Here is a 24,516-nt window from a genome sequence, read left to right as displayed (position 1 = left end):
CAACGGTGGAACGAGCTCCCCATTGACATCAGGAAGTCTCTACATCTTCCGTCGCAAACTAAAAACACATCTTTTTCGACTGCACCTTGAATAAGGAAGGTAGCGCCGTAGCACTCTAGTAGCACTTAGATGGCACCTACTGATAGCACTTTGTGGTTTAACTTTCTTGATTCTTGTTGTTCTGAGTTTGTACTCATGTGAATGCACTTATTGTAAGTCGCTTTGGATAAAAGCATCCGCTAAATGAAATGTAATGTATTAATATACCTTTTTACATACAATACATGTCTGTCAGTGGACTTTGCACTTTACACATGTATGCTGATAAAAGTACTGTAAGAAAAAGTGGTTTCAACTTGTATTCAAGCTCAGGTGAAGGGATTACTCATCACTCGCTAATAGGTCTGATCAAAGAGCTACTGACACCGTCACAGTCCGGTCATGAAGGAAGCAACAAGGTGGGCTACTGATGCCAGAGCAAGTCAACCTCAAACTTCTACCAAATGGCATTCAACACCAACAGCCCCTGTGGTGCCGGTCCAAAGGGGGACTGATACCTGGGTCAATTACTTCCTGACAGTGATGGGAGACTTAGGGTTCCCTGAGACACAGCAGTCCAAAATCATTAGAAGTACCCATAACACGTATAAGCGACAATCTGGATGTAAAGGTCTGTGACTGTGGGGTGTGCCGCATTTCTGCAGTGATCAAACATATGAAAGGTGCATAGCATTGAGGGGTGTGACGGCGTGATACTAAGGTGAACCCCTCCCGGTCTCGATGACAGGGAGAGGAATGCAGACTATCTGCACTGATCCAGCTGCTCCTCCAAACGTTAAAGAGACAGGTGTGTGCGAACAAGCCCAACTGAATGGCACATTAATAAAAGGAGTCACTGAGCTGGCAACACGCTCAGCTGATTGAAGACGGTGACATTGACTTTGAGTCAGCAAATGAACCACAATCAAACTCAAATGTTGTGCCATTGTCATTGAGAAATAGCTGGCAGGCCCTGCACTCAACAACAATCTGCCCTCTTTATGGATGCATATGTCTCAAAGTGGAGAGCGGCTGACACTGGGTGGCACTAGAGCTACAACGATGGAAATGGCAACATTGTGTTGCGCAACCCAGGAATAGATGAATCTCACAAGTTGCCCAAGGTAATACACATCCTGATCGGTTAGTCGGTTCGTCAGAGCAGCAGAGATGAGTGCAACCCGATCTGTTCTGGGTGAATATGAGAAGGTCATGATGAAGAAAGTGCATTTCCAAATTGATTCTGCCTTTACATCATCACCCTCGTGATTTTTGTTGTTGACTGAAGCACAGTTCAGTTCCCATCTAGATTTTCTTTTACATCCCGCCTCACTTCACTGATGTGTGCACACCAACCGGGTTTCATCTCCACCGGTTCATCTCATGCTTGTGACACTCCTGATCTATAGCATCATCCGGCCTAGATACTCGCCTCCCCTCCTCCCTCCATTTCTCCTCACATGACAGAGCCGAGATAACAAGGATAACCAGGCGGCCCTTTGAATGCGGACGCTTCTTCAGGCTTCCCAAATACAACAATACCAGCATATTTTTATTCATGACCTCCTACCTAAAGGCAACAAGGAAAGAACGGCAGACAAAATGTCACACCCTGCTTTTCACCTCCAACATTTCAAACAGAGATCCTAACATGACGGTCCCTAAGTTGTATTACAATATAGAAGAGTCAGCTGTCATCACTGATACATGCTGGCTGCTCTGATACTGCGCATGATAATCTCCCAATGCTTCCTGGGTTGCTATGAGGGAGACAGTAGACCGACCCCTCGTCTGTCATTGGGCCGAGCCGCTGCCTGGCAGCCAATAAAGCAGCACCAGGGCCTGTGTATATCTCTTTCTCTATTTCCCTCTCTCTCTCTCTCTCTCTCTCTCTCTCTCTCTCTCTCTCTCTCAGTAGTTCTGCATGCACATCCACACGAACATACATCTATACCACCATAAAAAATAAAAAAAAGAGAAAAATGGACATTACATTGAAATGTGCCATTCAGGAGATTCAGTACTGCATTTTGGAAATGTGCTTCCTAGATACATGTTAAATCAGTCATGTTGCTTTTTGCATAGCCAAATAACACAATTTGTTTTCCTAAAGGGGTTTTACAATCTGTAAAGCAAACGACACCATGCATTCCTTACGCCCTCGATTCAGATGATATTTAAACTCCAACCAAAAACCATCTTAGAGGAGGAAAAGAAATATGAAGAAACCTCATAGAGAGGCATCCCTCTCTGAGGATGGATGGCCGTGCAACAGATGTGGTGTGTGTGGCCTGCAGTCTACACCAACATACTTCTATTGTAGTATCAGGATGACAACATGATGGATAGATTGTACACATGAAGTAAACAGATCACACCTGTACTTCTCCAGATGTATTAGGCACCTGTTTTCTGTGTGGAATCGCAGTGCGCCTCGGCCTTTTCTGCCATACTGTTGGCTGTAACTCCACACGTCTCCCAGTTTCTTCCCCTGTACATTCCTGCTCCCACTCCTGTCACAAGGTAAAAAAAAACACAAACATGTGCATGTTGCACTTCTATATATGTCATACGATTTTTCGGCATAAACAAACACATATTGCATCTGCTAGCGCGCCAAGTGTGAGTCACATCATGCCACATCATGCATAAAAAAGGTGCACATTTTTGCTGCAGGTAGACAGAGGCCTCAGCTGTGAGCCGGCTCAGGGAGGAAGACTCTGTACCACTTAAATGTAATTAAAGCCTTTGTGCAAACTAATGAGTGTCTCAAGGAGGCTTGTCTAAGATGATGCAATGGGAACATTGTACAGTTACACAGTACTTCCATGTACAAGACCAACACAGTGCACATGGTCCCAACTTCTATTTCTAATGGACCATAATATGATTGCTTATTATAATAGCAGAGAGGAACGTATGAGCTAAGAAGTCAAAGCAGTCTGAACAAAAGGCAACACTTTTAAAAGGTCAAACCAGGGCTTTTCAACGTAATATTTAATCGGTTTTAGAAGTAAATCTCAGTGTGCCTGGGATGGACCTCTGCAAATGAAATGTCCAGTCTCCAACTATGCATACTGGGCAAATAAAGCTTGTATGGTTAGTCTAACAATGTCGATATATGTTCATTTGCACGATTACAAATATGTATATATATATATATGTGTGTGTTGAATGAAGAACGGCAGATTAGAATATATACACACAATAGGTTTATTGATCAAATAAATCGGCGATAGCATCCCCGGCTTCAGTCGTGTATGACAATATCCCGGCATGCTAGCGACGCAACACTCCGCCAGGGAGGGGAGGGATGATGGAGCTAAGATGGCAGCCCAACTGAGGGTGCTGCCTCTCCGGGGTCAAGAAAACACGCAAGGAGCGAATAAAGCCCGATCACGACAGAGCGATTGTCGGGAATTTACGGTGCCGTTTCTGCAGTTTCACGAGAAACCCGTTATGGCTTGAGAAGACTCATTTACGAGAGACGAGCGCCGCGTTGACGCCGTGGCGGGGATCGGAAGAGCGGACGTTGTAGTTGCGCCACCAGATCGCCGACAATTCGCTCTTATAATAAACCGTGGATGCTAATTGTGGTATTTCGGCAACTCGGAGCGGAGAAATAATGTGACCAGTGGAGGATTTAATGACAATTGGATTGCATCGGGTGGCTAGATATCATCTCGCCGTGGTATCTTTTGTGTGATATATGCATTGTTCTCCAAAACGATGATGTGTGCTGCTGCGGCAGCGGCCGCCGCCGGTGGAGGGATCCTGCCTTCCTCGTCGCCGTCGATGGGGTTGGGTGTCAGGGTCACTTCTGCAGCAGGAGCCGAGTTCTCCACCATCGGTTCGGGAATGGGTTCTTGCCCGGCACCCGGAGCCCAGTCGGATTGTCGGACTCGGTACCAGCTTTTACTCTCAGGGCGAGCTCTGGCCGAGCGATACAGGAGGATTTATACCACCGCTATCAACGATAAAGAGCAAGGGATAAACCAAGGAAGGTGAGTGGCGAACGTGAAAAGAGATCCAGATATCGCAGATGCTGGTCTGTCATTTGTGGTGGCTAACTGGGCTAACGTAAGCTAGCATTAACCCCTTGCTTAGCGGCACGTCGGTGACCACCAGCTACACCTACATTAATGCTTATGTGTGACTCTTGAGCTCGCTGGACTTTTGCCACACAAGTCACTGATTTAACTGCAATGAACGAGCCATGCCTCCATCATTTAGGCGCATCCTCTTGCAGGGGGATAGCTTGCTAAGTAGTTAGCATTTTGTCATTCGACTTCCTTAGCTTGTCGGAGCCAGCTATGCTAACGTTAGTTCACACTGGCTTGAGCCGTTTGCACCCTAGGTGCTTTTTGGACATTATGTGTCGCTAAACATAGGGACATTATCACTGAAAGAAAAACAAAAAAAGAGTCAATAACAACTTCGGCCATTACGACACGATGAACTGCTCTACCGGCAATATCCAAAACAAGCTGGGCAGGCTAACTGTCAAAACAGCAGTTTTAGTTTTGAGCAATAGCTAACGTTTAACGTAAACACACGCGCTAGCTCACAGCCCGCTTTAATGTGTTGCTCGACATTTTAAATGTGTAACTGCCTGCGTTGACACCATATTTTACGTGACTTCATAATTCAATATAATTTGATGTAGTGAGCTGAGTGTGTGTGTTTCTAGGCCCAACGGCGTCACTGTTTCGGTTGCTAGCTAACGTTCACTGACGTTGAGGAGCATCAGCCCATATCTATCTAAACGTAAACTCAGCGATTTATCTGTTTTTAAGAAAACCCGGAGCTGCTAATGACCAGATATACATTTAAACTAATAATACACACAGCGCGTTATAATGACACACGTTTTTTGTTGTTGTACACAAAATGGCCTTAAACGTCAGACAGTGTAGCCTGATGGGTGAAGAGGATGCTTCTCTAGCATAAGCGGGTACTACAGTTACGTCATCCTGTCAGTCAGGTAGTGGACCAGAGTAGCTTGATCATTGCAGCATCCTCCCTCACTAACCGAGTTGTTGTTCTCCACCCCTCCCCTTGTACAGTTGCTTTAAGCTTGGGTCAATACACTGCTCAAGGGTGTCTGACATTATACTGTTTTCATAACCCAGATCCAGAGTTCTAGGCCTGTACAAGTGGAAAAAAACAACAACAACAAAAAACAATTAGTGGTTCAACCTATTCATATGTCACCAGTCTTTCTTCATTTGATCTGATAGTGAAATATGTTGCATACATTATGTGCAGATTGTACTGTTTTGGAAGCCCCTGAAAGCAAGGCGCCAGATAGTCTTCTCTCTCGGTCTCGTGGATCTGTTGGTATTTATCCGCTATTGTAAACATCAGGTGGACATTTTTGTCAGCCGTATTTGGGATATTGTTTTTTTTTTGGTATTTTAGATGAGCAAGAGTAACCCATGATGTCACCGCATGCTCAAATGGCGGAAAAATCTAAAGCTTCCTCGACAAGCTATTAGAAATCAATAGTCAGTTTCACTCTTGAGTAATTGAATTAAACTACACATTTCTTTTTGTTTTCAAACTCCAGCCCTGACAGTAGAACAACAGTACCGTTACAGATCAATACTGCAACAAAAAACCCACAGAATCTAGTGAATTAAGAAGTGTACAGAATTACTATATCGATGCTTAAAAAAAGGGATTGCTTTTCTGTATTTAGTAGAGTGTAGTAATGATGATTACTAATTTTCATGCACCGCATTTCCTTTTTCATTAGTCTTTCTATTTTTGGTCCCTAGCCCTTATCATTGTCAGCCTGATTTGTAAGGGAAATTAATCATAAGAAGCCAATGTAAAACAGAGAGGGAGAGAGTTTAACGGCACCCGAAGTTGAATTTCTGCCGATACAAACTTCTGCTCGCTTCAGTAACACTGAATGTAGCGACACCTGCTTCACAGTCTGATAGAGACCAGGGGTCGCTGCACTTCCAAGGGCACACACTTTGCCAGCTGCACAAGATATAGACTGAAAGTGAAAGTGAGATTATCATTAAAGACACGTTGGAGATTTTACCAGCTGTTCCAAACCAATGAAATGAATGAGTTGAAGAATGTGTTGACAAGCATCATATTTGCAGTAACTTGTGATGGGATGAAACAAAACGCTGTGCTATGTGTTTGAGTGCAGCCATTGCTACAGGCACACTGTATATTTTGCAATACTGAGCGATCGCTGTGTACTTTCAGGGGAAAGAAAGCTTTGAGTAAGAAGAAACTGAAAAGGCGACAGAAGGTCAAGTCAAAAGTCAAATCAAGAACAAAGGTAAGATATGCACGATTGTCTAACTAATTGTTCCACAATATTATACTTGTTTTTCTGTGTACTGTGACCATTGCTGTATTTATGTTTGGATATTATTAATACATGGTCAGAAGTGTTGTAAAGCCAAGGCTACATTGTAGAATTGCTGTTTTTTTCGATGAAAACTCAATACCATCGTTGCAGTGTTAAATCACAAGTCAGTGCAATATTTATTAGAGGGGCATAGTCATGCCTAACATTCTCAGTACCACTCGGAGCATTTTAATTAAATATCGACGTGTAGTATTTTGCATTTTCTCTTCATAATAATAAAAATAACATGACTGACGTTTTTATTTTGCAACCATCGCAGCCCTTCAGGTATGCAGCGATAAATCCTGACGGCTGGTTTGACTCTCCACTGAATCACATTAACACATTAACAGGTTGTGGATGAGATCAAAGATGAAGTTAAATTCCTTGGAAATCCCAAAGGTGTTCGGCAGAAACTTGTTGTTGTCACCGGCGTCGGCCGGTCAGGTGCCAGGAAGCCCATCCACACCAGAACAGAGGAGGTGGAGAGGCGGGAGGAGACACATGGGAGTGGCCCTGCCTTGTGCATGATGGCCTGTTGCCGAGCGACCTAATGTGTTCCCCATCTCCACGGCAACAGTTGCCTGCCTCCATCTCCTTCATCCAAAGAACCTAGTCTGTATCAGTGGATGCTGTCTAAATTATATATATATATATATATATATATATATATATATATATATATATATTATTATAATCATAATTATAATATTATAATCACATTGAATTTTTAATTAAATCAGTGTAGCAGTTTTACACATGCACCATTATAAAAACACAAATAACAGACTAAAAGTGAAAACACATACAAAATCCCATGAAACCACAGACTTAAAACACAAATAATTGCCATTCGGTCCCAGGGAAAAGTACATTCCATGCTCAAATGATCCATAATCCTGTTTTTAAATTAACTAGTTACATTCCATACATACATTTTGTTATATTGAATGGATTCCTTGCTATTCCTCCCTGAGAAAGAGAGTATAGCCTGCTCTGTGGTTGGGCTGTTATATTGTTAGCCGGTGTTTGGATTTAATTTCATTACAGCCACTTGGCAGGCAAAGGCAAGAGAGATTAATGTGATGGTAGCAGAGATGGACTGAGGCTGCAGCGCTTTGTCACCGTTCACCTCAAAACTATTCCAGGCAGCAGATTCAACGTAGAGTGGGCTCGTTCTCTTCGGGTTGACTTGTTCGGTGAGTTGATGTCCTGGACGATCTTCCATGTAGACGGAGAATGGACAACACTGGCAGGCGGGCATAGAAACGTGGGCCGTTCCACAGGCAGTCTGCTGCATCTGTGTCTGTGTTGTTGTGCTCACTCTCGCTCACCGGCCTTGTCAGACAAAAGTGTGGTCTGAAAGAGCCTCTCCTCCGCCTCTGTCTGCTTCTGTGCTCATAAACATGGGGAAGTGGAGTCGGAACGAAGCACAGAGCATAAACACTTATCATCCGAGTGAAGAGGGTGATGTAACGTCTTGTGTACGAGCAGATGTGTAATGGGATATTTTTAAAAACTGCAATTATGGGCACTGCTTAATGCTACAAAATTATATATATATATATATATATAATATATATATATATATATATATATATATATATATATATATATATATATATATATATATATATATATATATATATGCGCGCAATAGGACGGCGTTAGAAAACTATGTAATATCTATTATCAAAATAGCATAATCTATCAAATCTGCCTCGCAGCAGTGGTGAACTTGTGACATGTGTCACATACTTGTGAACTTGTGAACATATGTCAAGTCATTAATTCGGCGAGTATACAAAACCATGTGTTTGTGTCATATAGACTATTTATTCACCGAATGACCAGAAACACGCTAAGTCGTGATATAAATGGTTGCTGAAATTACCTTTTATTGTGATATAACTCATTACACAGATATGAAAAGACCTATATTGTGACGTATATCGTTATGGAGATATGAAAAGATTCATATCGTGATCGATTTTGGCCATATCGCCTCACTATTACTATGCTCATGTTTTGTAACTTTTTATTCTTGTCTGTGTTTTTGAATTGACTCACTAAGTAATTGAATTGAACGGAAACGGCATCGCCTACAAATCATCATTCATATGCAACTGATAAACTGCAGAGTAAAGTTCATATTGCCAGGATTACATCTCTCTTCAATTTGTCAGAATTGTATCTGCAAAACATAAATTCCCACCTTTTCTTTAGCTCATACCAGTACTATTATTGCTTTGTTAAAGTTAGGCATCACACTGCATAGAACGCTGCAAAACTATGCTCATGCAGAAAAGCTGCTTATGAACACGATGTGTTTCAGAGGCTGAATTGAATATGATGAGCTCATAACCCATGGTGCATGTATACACAGGTTCAATTACATTAATGTATCGCAGAACAATGGTGTTGTGTCGAAGTACAATTCTACAGCATCTCACTTTTTAAAGAATTGATTTAAAAATACATGATTTTGGAATTTAAATTGTTTTCCACCGTTGGGTATGAGCAGCAGCTTTTTACTGGAGTCACAGAGCAAAGCATCCATTTCGCCGAAAAGATAAATGTGCAGTGATGTTTGGAAAACCCAGAAGGTCGTTTTACAAAACTTCCTGCAGCTCTGGAGGTATTTCTAGTACCTCTTGAATCCCCAAATACTCTTTCACCATTCTGGATGGAACATGTTATGTCTGCCGCCTGATTAGAAGCACTTTTAACTGACTCCTAATGCAAACAAAGATTTGTCATGGGTCAACACGGAGACGAGAGGGGATTTTTGCATCGCCAGAGATTGAGTCTGAGTAATTACAGGCTTGGCTCGTCTTTTAGGCCATTAGCGATTATTGGATGACCTTTCCCCGATTTAAATATTCTCCCGTTGACAAATTGCAAAGTAACAGTAGTGCGCTTGAGCCACTGCTTTGGAAGACGACCACTCTTCTTCGTCTCTTTCCATAAAGGCAGCAGTGTGAAATGCGTATCTGTCTAAGTGCGGTCGAAGGACTCTACAGCAGCCTTCTCCGGAGCTTTTAGATGGCCATTAAATCATCAGCGCAGACAGAGACACAAAAGAGAACCGTCGGATGAACCAGCATGTTGGGGCTGTTGCAAAGTGAGGACCACTAAACAGCAGCAGGTCTTCGGGCTGTGCGGCGCCGCGAATAGCCTCTGCTTATGTGACTCATGACATACCTTAAAGGAGCCACTTTCAGAGAAACGTGTCTGATGGTTTTCTGTCAAACAACACCTAACCGCTTCATGCTCTGTCTGAGATGTGACCTATCAGATGTCGTGTGACGGTTCACTCTAATCATCAACGGCCATGGCAAACAAGCTGGAGGCGCAGAGTTGAAAAGAAGTGGCTGTATGGCAGACTGGGAGGGTCTGTTGAGTGACGCTATCGAGTTGCATTATGGGAATTACTTTCAGATACAGGTCTTCTCGAATGTTCTAATTTTATTGGACAGAACAGATCAGAATAAAACAAAAGTTTAATTTCTGTGTGTTTTGTTTTGCTCAGAAAAAAAATTGATTATTTTCCAGCCGCTTCTTTCATAACGACAGTACAAAGTCCCATCGTGTGTGTGTGTGTGTGTGTGTGTGTGTGTGTGTGTGAGTGTGAGACAGGATCCTGCAATACAGAGTGTGACCATGACGTCAAATTGACCTCACAACCCACAGTGTTGTTCCTGGAGGATTGATCTTTTTTAATATATACATACTATGTGCCGTTTAACATCATTTCCCACTGGTCGGTTGCACAATCATTAAAATTACAGCAGCTATTATTTAACTTTTATCTGACCGTATAAATTATAGGTATATTTCCATAATTTAATGCTGAAATAAGGTCATTTTGTTTCTGTATTTACAAGGAAAATCTAAATTAAACAAACCTGATGCGCCAGGAGACACCGGTTAAGATTGCATTGTGTTCTAGTGTTGCTGCACGTTTAGTTTTGAGCCATTTAGGTTCCAGTTTCAGATTGGCGTTTTGTTTGTTGGGGATTGCAGATGCTGCCTTTAGCTTGGGATTTCAACACTAAGCTTCCTCTATCAAACGCTCAGCTACATCGTGCAGTAGTTTGGTCTCTACTCCATCTTTTTGTTTATCCTCCACGTCCCAAGAAGCCTATTTTCTTTCTTGCTTTATGGGTTTGGGCTTTTAGCATCTTCAGGCTTCAAATCGTCCGACGCTCTCTCTCTCAAGGCAAAGTGAGTGCAGCTCGGTCACCTGGTCACACACGAGATGAGAGGGGAGCTGATTGACTTCCCACCCGTTTTGAGCCGAGAACGAACAACCTTTCTCCCCAAATAGATGACATCACCCTCTGCGATTAGGATGCCAAAAGCGCAGCGCTGCCAGAGGCCCGATCGATCAATAGTATTCTCTGGAGGTCGCCTCGGGGCTGTAGTTACCAAAGCTTTGGTGGGATGGAGAAAGCTCATCGATGCGTCTGTGTGGCGTAGCTTCTCTGATCATAAGGACGTTTTGGGTGTAAGGGCTTTGTTGTGATGATTTCGTGTTTTTAAATCTTCCCTTTTGGCTTTTCTACCTCATTTCTATCCAGGCTGGATCCCCTCGTGTAAAGGAGTACAAATACAACTAATTAGAATTTAGCCCCAAAAGCATGTATTTGTCTCATTTGTTAACAGTCTGAACAAAATGATTTACCTTCTATCTTTAGAGCCTCAATTGGGACGAGGAGCAGCCGCAAAGAAAACCTTTTTTAATGAAGGGAGAATCTCCTAAATATAGCTCAAGATTAGCGAATGTTTTCCATGCTGATTCATCGGTTGTCATTAGTCTACTCAGCTGTTTCAGTTTCATCTCATTGCTTTTTTTCTTCTTCTAGTAGATCTTTTAAAGCTTTGGTACTTTTTTTTTTTTTAATTCCCATTAAGTTAAACTTGAACACAACCCTTTTTTTTTTTTTTCTCTTGTTTTTCCCTGCACTGGTTATGTAAAATGTTGGGTAAGCCATTTTGTAACAGTGTTGAGCTGATCTTGAAATGGGTAAACACTCGTCCAGCCCACTGTGTACAAAAGGGAGCTTCCCGAGGAGCGCAGAGTCATTTCAGCCCACAGATGTGTCACTGGCTAGGCATGAAGACACCACTGACCCTGTAAAGAACGACACGCAACATGTTGATGTTATATAACTTTGTTCTGGAGGTTCAGGAACCTCTGGTCCTCTGAGAACTTTCCTTGTCGAGCTCTGGTCTCGTTCGCTGGTTGGGCCGCGCGGGTCTTTGGTGGACGAGCGCTGAAAGTCACGAGCAGTCGAGAGACGCGACCCGAAAGGAACGACTTGAAGCTGCCTGTCCACGCGACACGATGCAGCAGCCCGGGTTGGAGAAGCACAAAAACCTGATCGGCTGCATAGAGATCAGATTAAAATGCACTTCCAGCTCTGTGAATATAGAGTTACTGCTGCTGTCTGCAAGGCATCACGCTGTCAGTCCAGTCATTTTGTTTCATATCGTTTCAAATATCGTTTAAAAAATTGTCTCCCGGTCCCCGCTTGGCGCCAACACCGACCAGAACCATAACCAGGGCTGAGGGTAGCGGACTATCTGACGCCTGCTGCAGTAAAATGAGAGGTTTTCAAAAAGGGAAACACTACCACTCTCGTCCACAGGGACCGCCAACATCAAAGTAACTTTAAGGAATTTTTAGTGGCCCAAGGGAACCGAGTGTCCGGTTTAAACACAAAAGGCTCACTCTTTACGATTAGGCATACTCCTAATGAATGGATGTTTGATAAACGTTTCTGGGCTGTGCTTAATAGCTTATCGTTGCACTGAATTCTATCAGATCTGCTGACCAACCTGACTCTTTCTTTTCTTTCTTTCTTCCCACAGGCCGAGTGTCTAGATGGAGCCCTCTGCGTGCCGGACATCAAGCTGCACAGCAACCCATCTGCTTTCAATGTCTACTGCAACGTGCGGCACTGTGTGCTGGACTGGCAGCAGAGAGAGGCCTCCCTCGTGCTGGCCTCCAGGAGCTCGGTGCAGAGCGGCGACTCCGACAGCGAGGAGGAGGAGGAGTACCGCGAGCCGGCCGTGAAGCTGCCAAAGGTATGAGCGGCGTTGGCCGCTGATGGGTCGGTGGCGTGGGCATCAAGGCGAGAGCCGGGCTGTGCCCTTTTATCTTCGGGGGGTAGCGATCCTTCATCTCCCCGGGCCGGCGTGTAGGACTCATTATTCGAGTCCCTTCACAAGAGGTTTGACACCCTCTTTCTGTGAGGATTACAGCCGGTGTTCCCCTCAGCGTACCTCTTCATCTCTGTGCGCCCGCCGGGTTATCTTACTCCTCCTCAGAGCTGTCGGTTCACTACTACAAATGGTAGGAGCACCAATTAATGGACCGGCAATGCGACATATTATATATAGATTTTTTTTTCTTCTCCCATAGCTTAGCTGTAAATAGTTGATTTCCAGAAATAACAATTGTCTTTTTACCCCGAGGAAAAGTCCCACAGTGAATTAGTGCTACAACGATCCTTAGGCTTGGTGAAATAGCGCTTTTTAAATATATAGACACCAAATAATAAATTGTACGCTTAACTCTTATGGGCTACCACTATAAAGGTACTATATTTTTTTGATCGATATAAATTCTTATTCAGCCGCCTTGTGCTCTCTCTCTGCTGATGCACACTGGGGCGGCTCAAGCAAATGGTGCGGCACAAAACCTGCTCCATGAGCGGTGTTTCATAGACTGTACAAACGAGTGCGTTCCTAATTGTACCACTAGATCTCTCTCTCTCTCTCTCTCTCTCTCTCCCTTTTCTCTCTGTGTCAGTTAAATTTCATTGGCATGAAAGTAAAAACAAAAAGAATGTTGCCAAAGCATCAAAATACAGAAGGTCATCTCTCCCCCTCTCTCTCTCTCTCTCTCTCTCTCTCTCTCTCTCTCTCTCTCTCTCTCTCTCTCTCTCTCTCTCTCTCTCTCTCTCTCTCTCTCTCTCTCTCTCTCTCTGGTGCGTGCTGGCCAGACCTTCTCTGCAATTACAGGCCGCTCGAATACAGCTATTCGATGACGATAAATGTTTTGGGGATTGCTTGTGTCAGCCCTAGTGTCCACCTTCAGTTGCACTTTCAAAATCAATATTTGCATTGTGTTATAAATCAGAATAGTTCGTTTTCAAGCACACAATGAATGCCATTAACACCACTGCAAAAACTGCGCCCCAGTGTTGGCGACACACACCCAAACACACACCAACACACACACACACACACACACACGGGATCTGGCCATGCGAGGGTATCGAACCTCGGTTAAATCAAAACATGCCTCTGGCTGCTCTCCTGAACCACCAAGCCTAAAGGCAGATGGATGTCTGCTTGCAGATCGGATTTAAAAACATGGACTGGAAAATTATTTTTAAGATGTGCTAATTTGGGGTTAAATACTGTTAAGTTGCACCTAATTGCGTTGAGTGCTGTGGTGTTTTCATGTTTTAATATAAGTACATCAATGTAACTGCTTTGGGATTCATTCTTAAGCATAAATATTTGTAATGATGAAGCAGGTTCCTTGTACAATGTACAGCCTTATGCTCTGAAATTGACTCTAGTTGGGACCTTGACAATTGCAATCGAATGGATTGAGGAACTCAGTCCTATTTTAAAAACCTGTTCCTTTAAAAAAAAAACTTGAGTCGTTGCTCGCTGACCCGGGTCAGCAGGTAAATACTGGAGCGTCCAGATGGAAAGGTTTAACACATTAAAGTGGCTACTGTTGATTGAATATGTCGCCGTGATTTATTTCATATTAGTATAATATATATATATATATATATATATATATATATATATATATATATATATATATATATATATATATATATATATATATATATAAATAAATAAATAAATAAATAATTTGATTCACTAACGAGCCACACGGACACGGCATCCTTTTCTAGGCCACACTCCTTCTCCCGCCTCCCTTCTCCCGTGGGTCTGTTACACAGAAGGTTCATAGTGGATGTTGAAGCCAGCGGTAGTGACTGTACACACTGTGACCCTCAGCTTAATGTAGGCTGTTCTACTGTAGGAGGATGAGGACATGTCCTCAGAAGAAAACATCCACCTCAAGCCTCTTTTTTATTTATTTTGATCAGTTCTGTTTTATTTAGCAGATGTGAACCTCAAGAGATTGTTTTCTGCATCAATACAGAATGTCAGTGTGTTTCATCCTCATTTTATCTCATGTGTGAAGCCGCATCCCAGCTGCTACTTGAGCAAGACTCAGGCTTTGGTGCGACATCACGGTGTTCATTAGCTCACAGAAAATGTATGTATGTGTGTGTGTGCAGATCATTGGCATCGGCCTGTGCGGGGTGTTTGAGCTGATAAAAGAGACTCGGTTCTCTCACCCCTCGCTGTGCCTGCGGAGCCTGCAGGCCTTGCTGGACATGCTGCAGGGACAGCAGCCTGAGGGCTTTCAGACCGAGCCTCCGGATGTGCTGGGTAAGGCTGAGCCCATTCCCCTATAGGTGTGTTGTTGCATCCTAAACATCCTTTCACTGACGTCTAACCCGCCCTCCACCTGTGCGCCTCCCTCAGAGTCTCTTTTCCAGTTGCTGTTGGAGACCACGGTCCGGAGCACGGGGCCCAACGACCCGACGGGACAGGCCATCACCGCCCTGTCCTGCGCCTGCCTCTTCAGTCTGGTGGTGGCCTGGGGAGACACCGGCAAAATCCTGCAGGCCGTCTCCGCCATCCTCACCAACAACGGCAGCCACGCCTGCCAGACGATACAGGTACCGAAAACCATGAACCATAAACCATAAATCACCCTCCATGACAATAAGACGACTTTCCCGATGACAATGGACCTCATGCAAAAACCTTCTTTGAGTTCTTATCTTTACTGTCTGACTTGTGTGCGGTGGACTCGTACGAGAGTTCTCACGTCAGATTCATCGAACGCTTCCAACTTTAGATAACCGTGTAAATGACCAACGTAAATGGGGTAAATGACAACTGTGCAATCATGATAATTGGACATTAGCATAATGAACGCCCCAATAATGCCATATAAGGCTACGCATCCTGCAGCATGTGTCTTTTACTGAAGTCCTGCTTTCAGAGATCCTTAAAGGAAAGTCTTATCATTTTAAATAACAGAATTAAGGGTCCTAAATGCAAAGGAATGGGAGAATGTTAATGCTGTGTCACCTGAGGGTTTTCACTGTCACTGAAAGGAAGAAGAAAGGGTTCCATATGAAACTGACTGCATCAAGAGGAATCATTAAAGAGGTTCATATTGATATAGTAGTATTACGCAATAGCATCAATGGCCAATTTAAATGAAGGGTGTTGCCGTTAGGCTACATGAATACATTTAGAATTATATAAGTCTAACTAGAATTGCAGACAGGTGGACGTCAACATAATTATGGAATGTAATTTATCGGGTTTTCAAGCTCAGAATTGCTTCAAAGTTATAAAATTAACAATCCATTGGGAAAACTAATGTCACATGACTCCTGCGACAGGTCTGGACCACTACGCTGCGTAGTTCAGACAGGGAGACAACTAGCGAATGCGGCAGTGGGTCTTGTGATTTTCTTCCATCCCCGATGAAACTTTTTTTCCCCTACATCTCACCAGAAAGGCATCAGATCGCCAAAGTGCACTGTAGAAGGATAAAGTAACCTCTGGCTCCGCCGTGCACTTCCCTTTGAGCAGAGAGACGCCACAAATTGAGTTTTAGAAAATGTCAAGACGCTCTGACTCTGCACCGCATTCTGACGCCAGTTCAATCTCTGGCTTGTCCCCTTCTCTCCTCTGTATCCTAGTTATAGCTTCTGCGTTATATCAAAACCGCATTTCTCCGATTTTAGTAGTATTTTAAACAGGAAGCACGTTTCAGTTTTGTAGGAATGCTTTAGTCACAATAAACCGGTTTCACCCTTTACCTGCATGCGGTTAAAGTGTAAACATCTGAACAAGGCCCCACTGTGTGTGTGTGTGTGTGTGTGTGTGTGTGTGTGTGTGTGTGTGTGTCCTGGTTCCTCATCTCTTTGGCATTGACTGGACTGTGAATCATCACAATGGCATGCAGGCTATGTGCAGTACGCCTGGTGCTCGGTACACCTCCCAAAACACACCCCATAATGTCCCAGTAGAGGTTGGCAGTTCTGCTAATTCCCCTCCTCGTGTCTTCCTTCCCTCCAGGTGCCCACCATACTCAATGCCCTACAGAGGAGCGTGCAGGCGGTCCTGGTGGGAAAGATCCAGATCCAGGACTGGTTCGGGAACGGCATCAAGCGCGCCGCCCTCATGAACAAGTGGGTCCTGAAGGAGGTGGCCATCGACGAGGACGAGCGCTGCCTCCTGCAGACCGACGGCTCCTTCCTGTACTTGCTCTGCAAGGACGGGCTCTACAAAGTGGGCTCCGGATACAGCGGCACCGTCAGGGTACGGGACACTCGCAGCTGCATGCAGTGTGACAAACACAACGTCTCCTAAATCTGGGGCTTTTTATGAGTTTATGAGTTGGGAGAATTCTCTTAATTCCTACAAGAAATACACCGTTTAACTGGATTATTTATACACAAACCACCGTCACAAATCTTAAGGAGGATTGCTTTTCTTGGCTCTGTCTTATAAAGCTATATACCCCATTTCCAATTTATTAGGTACACCGGGCTGAAACTAATGCGGTCTAATCCGGCAGTAAATCCTAAATTCATGAAGGTTATTATCAGTTTTTTGCAGGTGTCAGTTTGTGTTGCTGTTGAACTGTATTTCTACTGACGGGTTGACAGAAGCGCCTCTAGCAGAGAACACTGCTTTATAACGAAATACTCTCGTTGATGACTCTGATAAAGAATATATGTATTTATTTTTACATTATGTGGTCGTCTGCTCATGTGTTTCTTATCAATGCCTCACAGGGCCACGTGTACAACTCCACGTCTCGTACCAGGAACCGAAAGGAGAAGAGGTCGTGGCTGGGCTTTGCTCAGGTTGGTCGTGGAGCTTTCCTCGAGACATGCATTTCAGTCAAGTGGCTTTTGGAAAAGCTTTGAGTTTAATATACAGTATCGTCTTCATCGTTATCAACAATATGTGAGGATTCAGTTAGAAATCCTCCTTCCTGACGATCACGTTTGTGTTCTTCAGGGCTACTTGTTGTATCGGGACTCGAGTAACCACACGATGTCGGCCATCAAGATCAACCCTGAGACTCTGGAGCAGGAGGGGACCGTCACCATGCCGGGTACGGAGAACACACTGTTGTGACTGGTTTACAAAAACAACACACAAATACCCGCCTCACAGTTCAGTTACTGCGTATTATTCACTTTGCGTCTCTTTGCAGGTCAACATGCAGACGGCCAGAACATCATCTTCACAGACGGAGAGTACATCAACCAGATCGCAGCCTGCAAAGACGTACGTCTCATGTCCCCCTGGGACTCTGTCACCATGACGATAGCATGCCTCATCTTTCTAAGGCTTTTTAAGGCACTTTTTTTTATGTGAAATCTAATCAGTATCAACTTTAAAGAGGACGTTACACATTAAACAATATAGAATCCATAAATAAATGAGAAGACATGCCGCCGGACACTGTCAAAGATCAAGGTCAGATAATAGGAAAATAGTTCAGTGATTTAAAATGATGAATTAATGATCTAATATGTAGTAAAGTAGCAGTGTTTTATTGGGAATAAACCTCACATTTAGGCGTGTGTAGCAAAGAGTTAGACATAAACAAAGCTTCAGGTCGCGGTTCCGCCCTCGAGACGCTGCACGACGCCGGTGAGGACGGCTGCACAGATTAACGTTCTGGTATCCGTGGCTTCAGACGTGCGAGTGACAAACAAATCTGTTATGCCAGAAGTGTGGCGAGTCATCCTGAACCACATCGCAGTTAAATTATAGGCTGTGAGTCCGTCTCAGTTGTCAGTGTTTGTGAGCAGTTAGTTGTTCCCGACCGAAAGAAATGCAGAGACCATATGTTTACGGAGCCATTCAGCACACACACACACACGCATACTCTATGCGTTCCCCTCATGAAAACAAAATTGTTTGTTAGTCAAATTAAGGTAGCTGCTCCTCTTGCACTGCTCCGTGAAGCATCTGTCACCCCGCCGTGGAGGCCTCAGCCTCACTGTCTCCCAGCTGATCACCAGCTGTGCCACTGAGAGGGGTGTGTGTGTGTGTGTGTGTGTGTGTGTGTGTGTGTGTGTGTGTGTGTGTTGCCTATATGTGGGTGTGGCACCAGATGTGGGTATTCTCCAGAGAGCTTATTCTCTCGAGCGGTTATCTGCATAAGCACTATGTAATGCGAGTGGGGGAGGGGAAGCTGTGAAATCCATATATCTGCCGTCGCAGCTACCCCGATAGCAGTCTGTAGGCTAATCAAGGGGATGGGGTATTGAATGGGGAGGAGGAAGAGGAGTGGGGAGTCCTTAGAAGCTGCATGCATTTTTTTATTTATTCAAATCCAACCCCAGCAGAGACCACTTAACGGTTGAGGGAAAACCACATGATTCACACGACGAGGGGGTTTCATATGCTGGGAAGACGGAGGGAGAGGGTGATGTGGGGGAAGTATAGCAGGTCAAGGATTGATAGGCAGAGGATAGAGGCGCTTATTTAATGGCGGGAGGGGCACATGGGCTCTGCTCCGCGGGGAACCAAAGCACAATAGATGAGTCATCATTACCACACCGTGGAAACCAGACCGTCTACCCTTCATCCTCTCCTCCACCCCGGTTGTCTCCCAACAATTCCCTCGTTGTGTTCCTCTCTTTACTCGTAATTTGCCCCCTTCTTCAGCCACGGACCCCTGCAGTCTGACTAGCCCACATCTCTTGCAGTTGCGTCATCTGTTATTCGCCCCGCATTGAGTCAGAGGCTGCATCCACACCCATACGTCTTTAAAAACGCACAGCGCTTCAGAGGCGTTAAAAAAAATGATGTCAAAGACGTTTTAGTTCGAGAACTCCCGGGTTGAGTTTTAATCTGGACTTGCAGAAACGAAGACCGTTTCAAAAAACGACGATTAAGACGGCCACGTTTGCCACGACGCGCCCCGCCTGGACCCGCTACGCCCCGCCTGTCGTGTGATGCTTTCCCGGGAAGAAAAGCAAAACCACATCAGCCTCGACCTGCCAGCGGTTCATTCCAACACGGATAACAAATTGCTAGTGTTGGATAGTTGTGGCTAGATCACACCCGCCATGGTGGTGTTAGGATGAATGGAGCACCAGTTGATAGACTTATCCATGACTCCGGTAAGGAGTGTGGTTATCCAATGAATATGTAGAAAATTACCTCATCCCTGACTAAAGTCCATCACACATGTGCACTCAAGGTTTTGATGTCAAAAATATGCAAGTGAGATGCATCTTCGCTTGTCACTCATGGCAAGAAAAAGAAATAAGCAATTTATTTTCATGATTTTGAACTTTCTCTTGATTTGGCTCTGTTTCAGTGGGCTGAAAGTGGGGATATGTTTTCATTAAGAGACTTCCTGTGTCCTAAAATGATCAGCTGCACTCTTAAGTGCCGCACTGTAGCAACGGTGAGTCATAAAGCTAAACCCCCAACTCCCACAGGATGGCTTCGTGGTGCGGATCTATACCATGAGCTCAGACCCGGCCCTGCAGCAGGAACTGCAGCTGAAGCTGGCAAGGAAATGTCTGCACGCCTGCGGCATCTCTCTGTTCGACCTGGAGAAGGATCTGCACATCATCAGTGAGTGATGGAAATACACGTATCTCAGTCTAAGGCTTTCATATGCATACGTATACATGCAACAGGCTTTTGGGTCAACGAGGCTTGCAAATATGTCAGAAATGATTTGAAACTCAAATGAATAAAATAAATAAACAAGCAGCATACTTTCCGACGTTGCCTCATTGTGTATGTCTCTACATGTTGTCCTCCCAGGCACAGGCTTTGATGAAGAGGCGGCGTTGCTTGCAGCTGGAAGGGAGTTTGCTTTGATGAAAACCGCCTCGGGAAAGGTGAGTGTGTAAAATCATATCTGCCTAAACAGTAGTAAGAAAACAATCGAACGTTGAACAGCTTTCGTCTGGCGGACGACACTTTAGAGGCCCGATGTCGTGAAAAAACAAAAAGATCTCAATGAGTTGTGTTTCTGCACGCGTTCTCTTCCTTCTTTCGTCACGCTGGCCACATGAAGCCCGTCGTATAAAACCAACATTCCCTTTGTCTCATAACATCTGTGTGCAGTTAGCTGCAGTCAGATGTTCTTGGGTCAGGCTGCACTACACCAAAGCATAACAATAAGACATCTCTTCCTGTTGGGGATATATTTGGTTGCCCTCAAAGCTATATTGCCCTTTTAAATAAAAGAGAATGAGGAAGCTGTATTTATTTTTCTGTTTTGGGATGGCTCGTGGTCTCTGCATTGTTTATTGTGCTCTGGACCAACATCTGAGTTTCCCTCTGCATGTTCAGCCAGTGACCTCTGCTTGAGAAGTATGGAAGTATTTCACCCAGCTAAGCAGTAAGTGAAGCCTTCTGGGTTCATGAATGTATGTGAGAGCAGAAACACGAAGATGCTTTAGAAACCGGAGTTCTTTAGAAATCTACATTTCAGTAATATTTTGCGACCCTATTAAAATTGCAGGCTAATCAACCTTTTAGTTTTTGTATACTCCGTTTCCTACTTGGTTTCTTTGTTTTCAGGCCTTGTATAAAGGAAGTAGTCAACAAATTAGTTTCGGAGAATAACGCAAAGGCATAAGTGCCGTTGTGGATGCTCGCTGGTCGCGTGCCGCCTGAGCGGGTTCACGCACAAGTATAAACAAAGCTTAAGACTGCAGTCTTAAATCCATTACAGTCTGAGCCTGTAATGGAGCAGTATCACTGGAGGGAGTAACTGGGCCTACTGAGTGAGATAAGTCACGTTTCTTTGAGACCAGCATGCCGGCCGTGCAGTGTGCTGCAGGGTGTGGTTGTGTCTCTGTGCTGGAGGTGTGGTGCAGCAAGCCTCGTATGGAGATAGCAGGCCGGGACTGTCGCCTGTTGCACATTTCTGTGTCTGTGTGGAGGCATAATCTCGCCGCACCCTTTATCTGCAGATTACCGTAACCCAGACTGGCTGGATGGGTAAAAATAGGAGCAGCTGACCTGCAATTTGGCACGAAGTTCAGTTATCACTCGGGTTGGACATCATTCCAGACATGTAAAGGAACGAGTCGAAGGCCCAGCGTTTATGGTTAACAAGCTGCTGTTTGTTCTGCGTATTCTCTCATTTGAGGAAGACGATTTGAGCTCTAAAAGGAAAATCTCCTCCAGCAGCAGCATTTGTACACAGAGCATCACAGTGTATACCTGCTGTGTCATGTTTGGATGCTGTTGGTGCTGGGCCTGTCCCCAATGCTTTAAAGCTTGTCCGATTAATTGAATTCCAAATCAGTATTCCAATATTTCTCCTGACTCAACCCGCCAGGAGAGATTTACAACACGGTTGTAAATCTGACTGAGATCTATTTATCTTACCGACTGACACCCCGAGTTAAGAGGGAGAGGCAACTGATGCTCGTAAATACCAAACATTGTCTTGGGGACGGCCCACGTTGATGCAGCAGGGATGTCGGCCGTCCAAGTGGGATCCAGATTCAAGATTCTGGGCCCTCTGCCGAAAAAGAAAGAAAAAAGAACCCAGATTAAGCTTTTGATTCAGCATAGTGCGAACAAATGTATATACTGTAGATCAAACAACTATTTGATCTTCTTTCCTCATCTTCCCCTCACAGGTGTACTACACAGGAAAGTACCAGAGCCTGGGTATAAAGCAGGGTGGCCCTTCAGCAGGGAAATGGGTGGAACTGCCCGTGACAAAGTCTCCCAAAATCATCCAGTTCTCCGTCGGCCACGATGGCTCTCATGCGCTGCTGGTGGCCGAAGACGGAAGCGTGTTCTTCACAGGCTCTGCCAGCAAAGGCGAGGACGGAGAGTCCAGTAAGACCATTTCAAACCTTAAGAAAAGGTTCCACACTTAATTCTGTTGAATCAAAGCCACCTCAGTTGAAGTCCTGACGTCGCTGTGTGTTTGTTTTCAGCTAAAAGCCGCAGACAGCCCAAGCCGTACAAGCCCAAGAAGATGATCAAATTAGAGACCAAGACGGCGGTGTACACGGCGTGCAACAACGGCAGCAGCAGCATTGTCACCAAGGACGGAGAGCTCTACATGTTTGGCAAAGATGCTATTTACAGCGACAGCACCTGTGAGTTGACTGGGACGGTTTCGCCTACCTCAGCTTCTCTGAGACATATCAGTAGTTACTTTGATGAAGACGAATGAAAGACTTTCAAATTATCTTAAAATACCTCTCCGTCGTAAAGCCGGGTAATTGGCGCTCTTTATAATCGTTACTCTCTCGCTCTCGCTCTCTCTCTCTCTCTCGTCCACAGGCCAGGTGACGGACCTGAAAGGTCACTCTGTAACTCAGGTCGCCATGGGCAAGGCCCACACGTGTGTTCTGACCAAGAGCGGCGAAGTGTGGACATTCGGGGTGAACAACAAGGGCCAGTGTGGCAGAGACACTGGATCCATGAGCCAGGCAGGGAAAGGTGAGCAGACACACACACACACACACACACACACACACACACACACACACACACTGATTTTGTGTCTTACATTAACGCTCCTCGGCTTTGTGCTACGCTCAATCTGACGACTTTCCCGTGTGTGTCTGCGTGTGCGTTTTATTGTAGCGTTCGGTGTGGAGAGCATGGCCACGGCCATGGATGAGGACCTGGAGGACGAGCTGGAAGAGAAGGAAGAGAAGAGCATGATGTGCCAGCCGGGCATGCACAAGTGGAAGCTGGACCAGTGCATGGTGTGCACGGTGTGCGGAGACTGCACCGGCTACGGCGCCAGCTGCGTCAGCAGCGGACGGCCGGACAGAGTACCAGGAGGGTAAGGAGGCACACAAAACAAGAAGGGGTCGAAGGGCCGAACTACAGTATCTGTACAGCACATGTGTTTACCATGAGAGCCAGAAAATGGCCACCTGACCGAGGAGGGTGTATCTTTTTTCACACATTTTTGGCTAAATTGCTCCTCGTAATGTGACTGTATTTGTCCGTGTGTCCTCCCAGTATCTGTGGCTGTGGGTCTGGAGAGTCCGGCTGCTCGGCGTGTGGCTGTTGCAAGGCCTGTGCCAGGGAGCTGGACGGCCAAGAGGCCAGACAGAGAGGCATCTTTGACGCAGTGAAGGAGATGATTCCTCTGGACCTGCTGCTCGGTATGCCACCTGACGTCCTACATGACTTCCTGAGCCCCGCCCCGTCGCTCATTCATGCTTTATTTACACCTCACCCGTATCACCGCTTGCATTGTTTACATTTTGCTCACAGTCTGATAAATCAGCTGCATGTTAAAATGTCTCACACACACACACAAACACACACACACACACACACACGCGATGTGATGTTGCAATTTTGAGTGGTTTGCAGCATGTCTGAATAGAAGCGGGTGGAGGGGTTCAAGCGCGCTGCTTCCGCCCCACGCATCACACTGCCTGTCGCATTCGCTCCAATGTGCCGTTTCGCGCGCTTGTCGACGCTCATCCTTTTTGTTTTGTTCTCATGTTGTGCAGACTCATTGCTTCTCCATGACGTCTTTCCATCACTCATTGATGTGTGTATTGTTTTGTTCTGCTCCGTCCCCCCCCCCCCTCCTTCTCCTCCTCCTCCTCCTCCTGCATCCTGTCTGGGCTGCCTGTACCTGGGTCCTTTCCTTCTTTCTTTTTTCTTTTCTTTTGGGGGTTTTCAGCTGTGCCTGTCCCCCCCCCTCCAGGAGTGAACATCGAGGAGCACATTCAGATCCGTCAGGAGGAGAAGCGGCAGAGAATCAACCGCCGGCACAGGCTGGAGGAGGGCAGAGGTATGAATCGGGGCTCAACAATTTGGGGACGATGTTTAGAGAAGGGCTGTGTGTTATTTTTTGACATGCTTTCTATATTAGAGAATAGAACATGGGGGAGAGTGAGAAGATGGCAATGACTAGCGGGGAGCTACACCCTCAGTTGCTGTGTGAGCTTCGGTGTTGTTCCTTGGTGACTTCC

General features: G+C 45.1%; 1 protein-coding gene across 1 annotated transcript in view; it reads left to right on the top strand.

The window, feature by feature from the left end:
• Positions 1-3,768: 3,768 nt before the first annotated feature.
• Positions 3,769-24,516, top strand: part of mycbp2 (MYC binding protein 2) — a gene marked incomplete at its 5' end in the record, with an annotated part of 59,029 nt that continues 38,281 nt past the window's right edge. The window contains 17 exons of the mRNA XM_079230623.1: positions 3,769-4,043; positions 6,268-6,343; positions 12,293-12,508; positions 14,758-14,911; positions 15,008-15,204; positions 16,625-16,867; positions 17,347-17,418; positions 17,576-17,672; positions 17,775-17,848; positions 20,023-20,161; positions 20,357-20,433; positions 22,195-22,399; positions 22,501-22,665; positions 22,853-23,011; positions 23,159-23,363; positions 23,546-23,691; positions 24,249-24,335. Coding sequence (XP_079086749.1) covers positions 3,769-4,043; positions 6,268-6,343; positions 12,293-12,508; positions 14,758-14,911; positions 15,008-15,204; positions 16,625-16,867; positions 17,347-17,418; positions 17,576-17,672; positions 17,775-17,848; positions 20,023-20,161; positions 20,357-20,433; positions 22,195-22,399; positions 22,501-22,665; positions 22,853-23,011; positions 23,159-23,363; positions 23,546-23,691; positions 24,249-24,335 — 2,587 coding nt within the window. The remainder of the gene's footprint in view (positions 4,044-6,267; positions 6,344-12,292; positions 12,509-14,757; positions 14,912-15,007; positions 15,205-16,624; positions 16,868-17,346; positions 17,419-17,575; positions 17,673-17,774; positions 17,849-20,022; positions 20,162-20,356; positions 20,434-22,194; positions 22,400-22,500; positions 22,666-22,852; positions 23,012-23,158; positions 23,364-23,545; positions 23,692-24,248; positions 24,336-24,516) is intronic.

This window comes from Taurulus bubalis (assembly GCF_910589615.1).
Source record: "Taurulus bubalis genome assembly, chromosome: 15".
Lineage (NCBI taxonomy): Eukaryota > Metazoa > Chordata > Actinopteri > Perciformes > Cottidae > Taurulus > Taurulus bubalis.
Note: the sequence above shows the minus strand (reverse complement) of the source record. Positions and strands in the feature narration are given on the sequence as shown.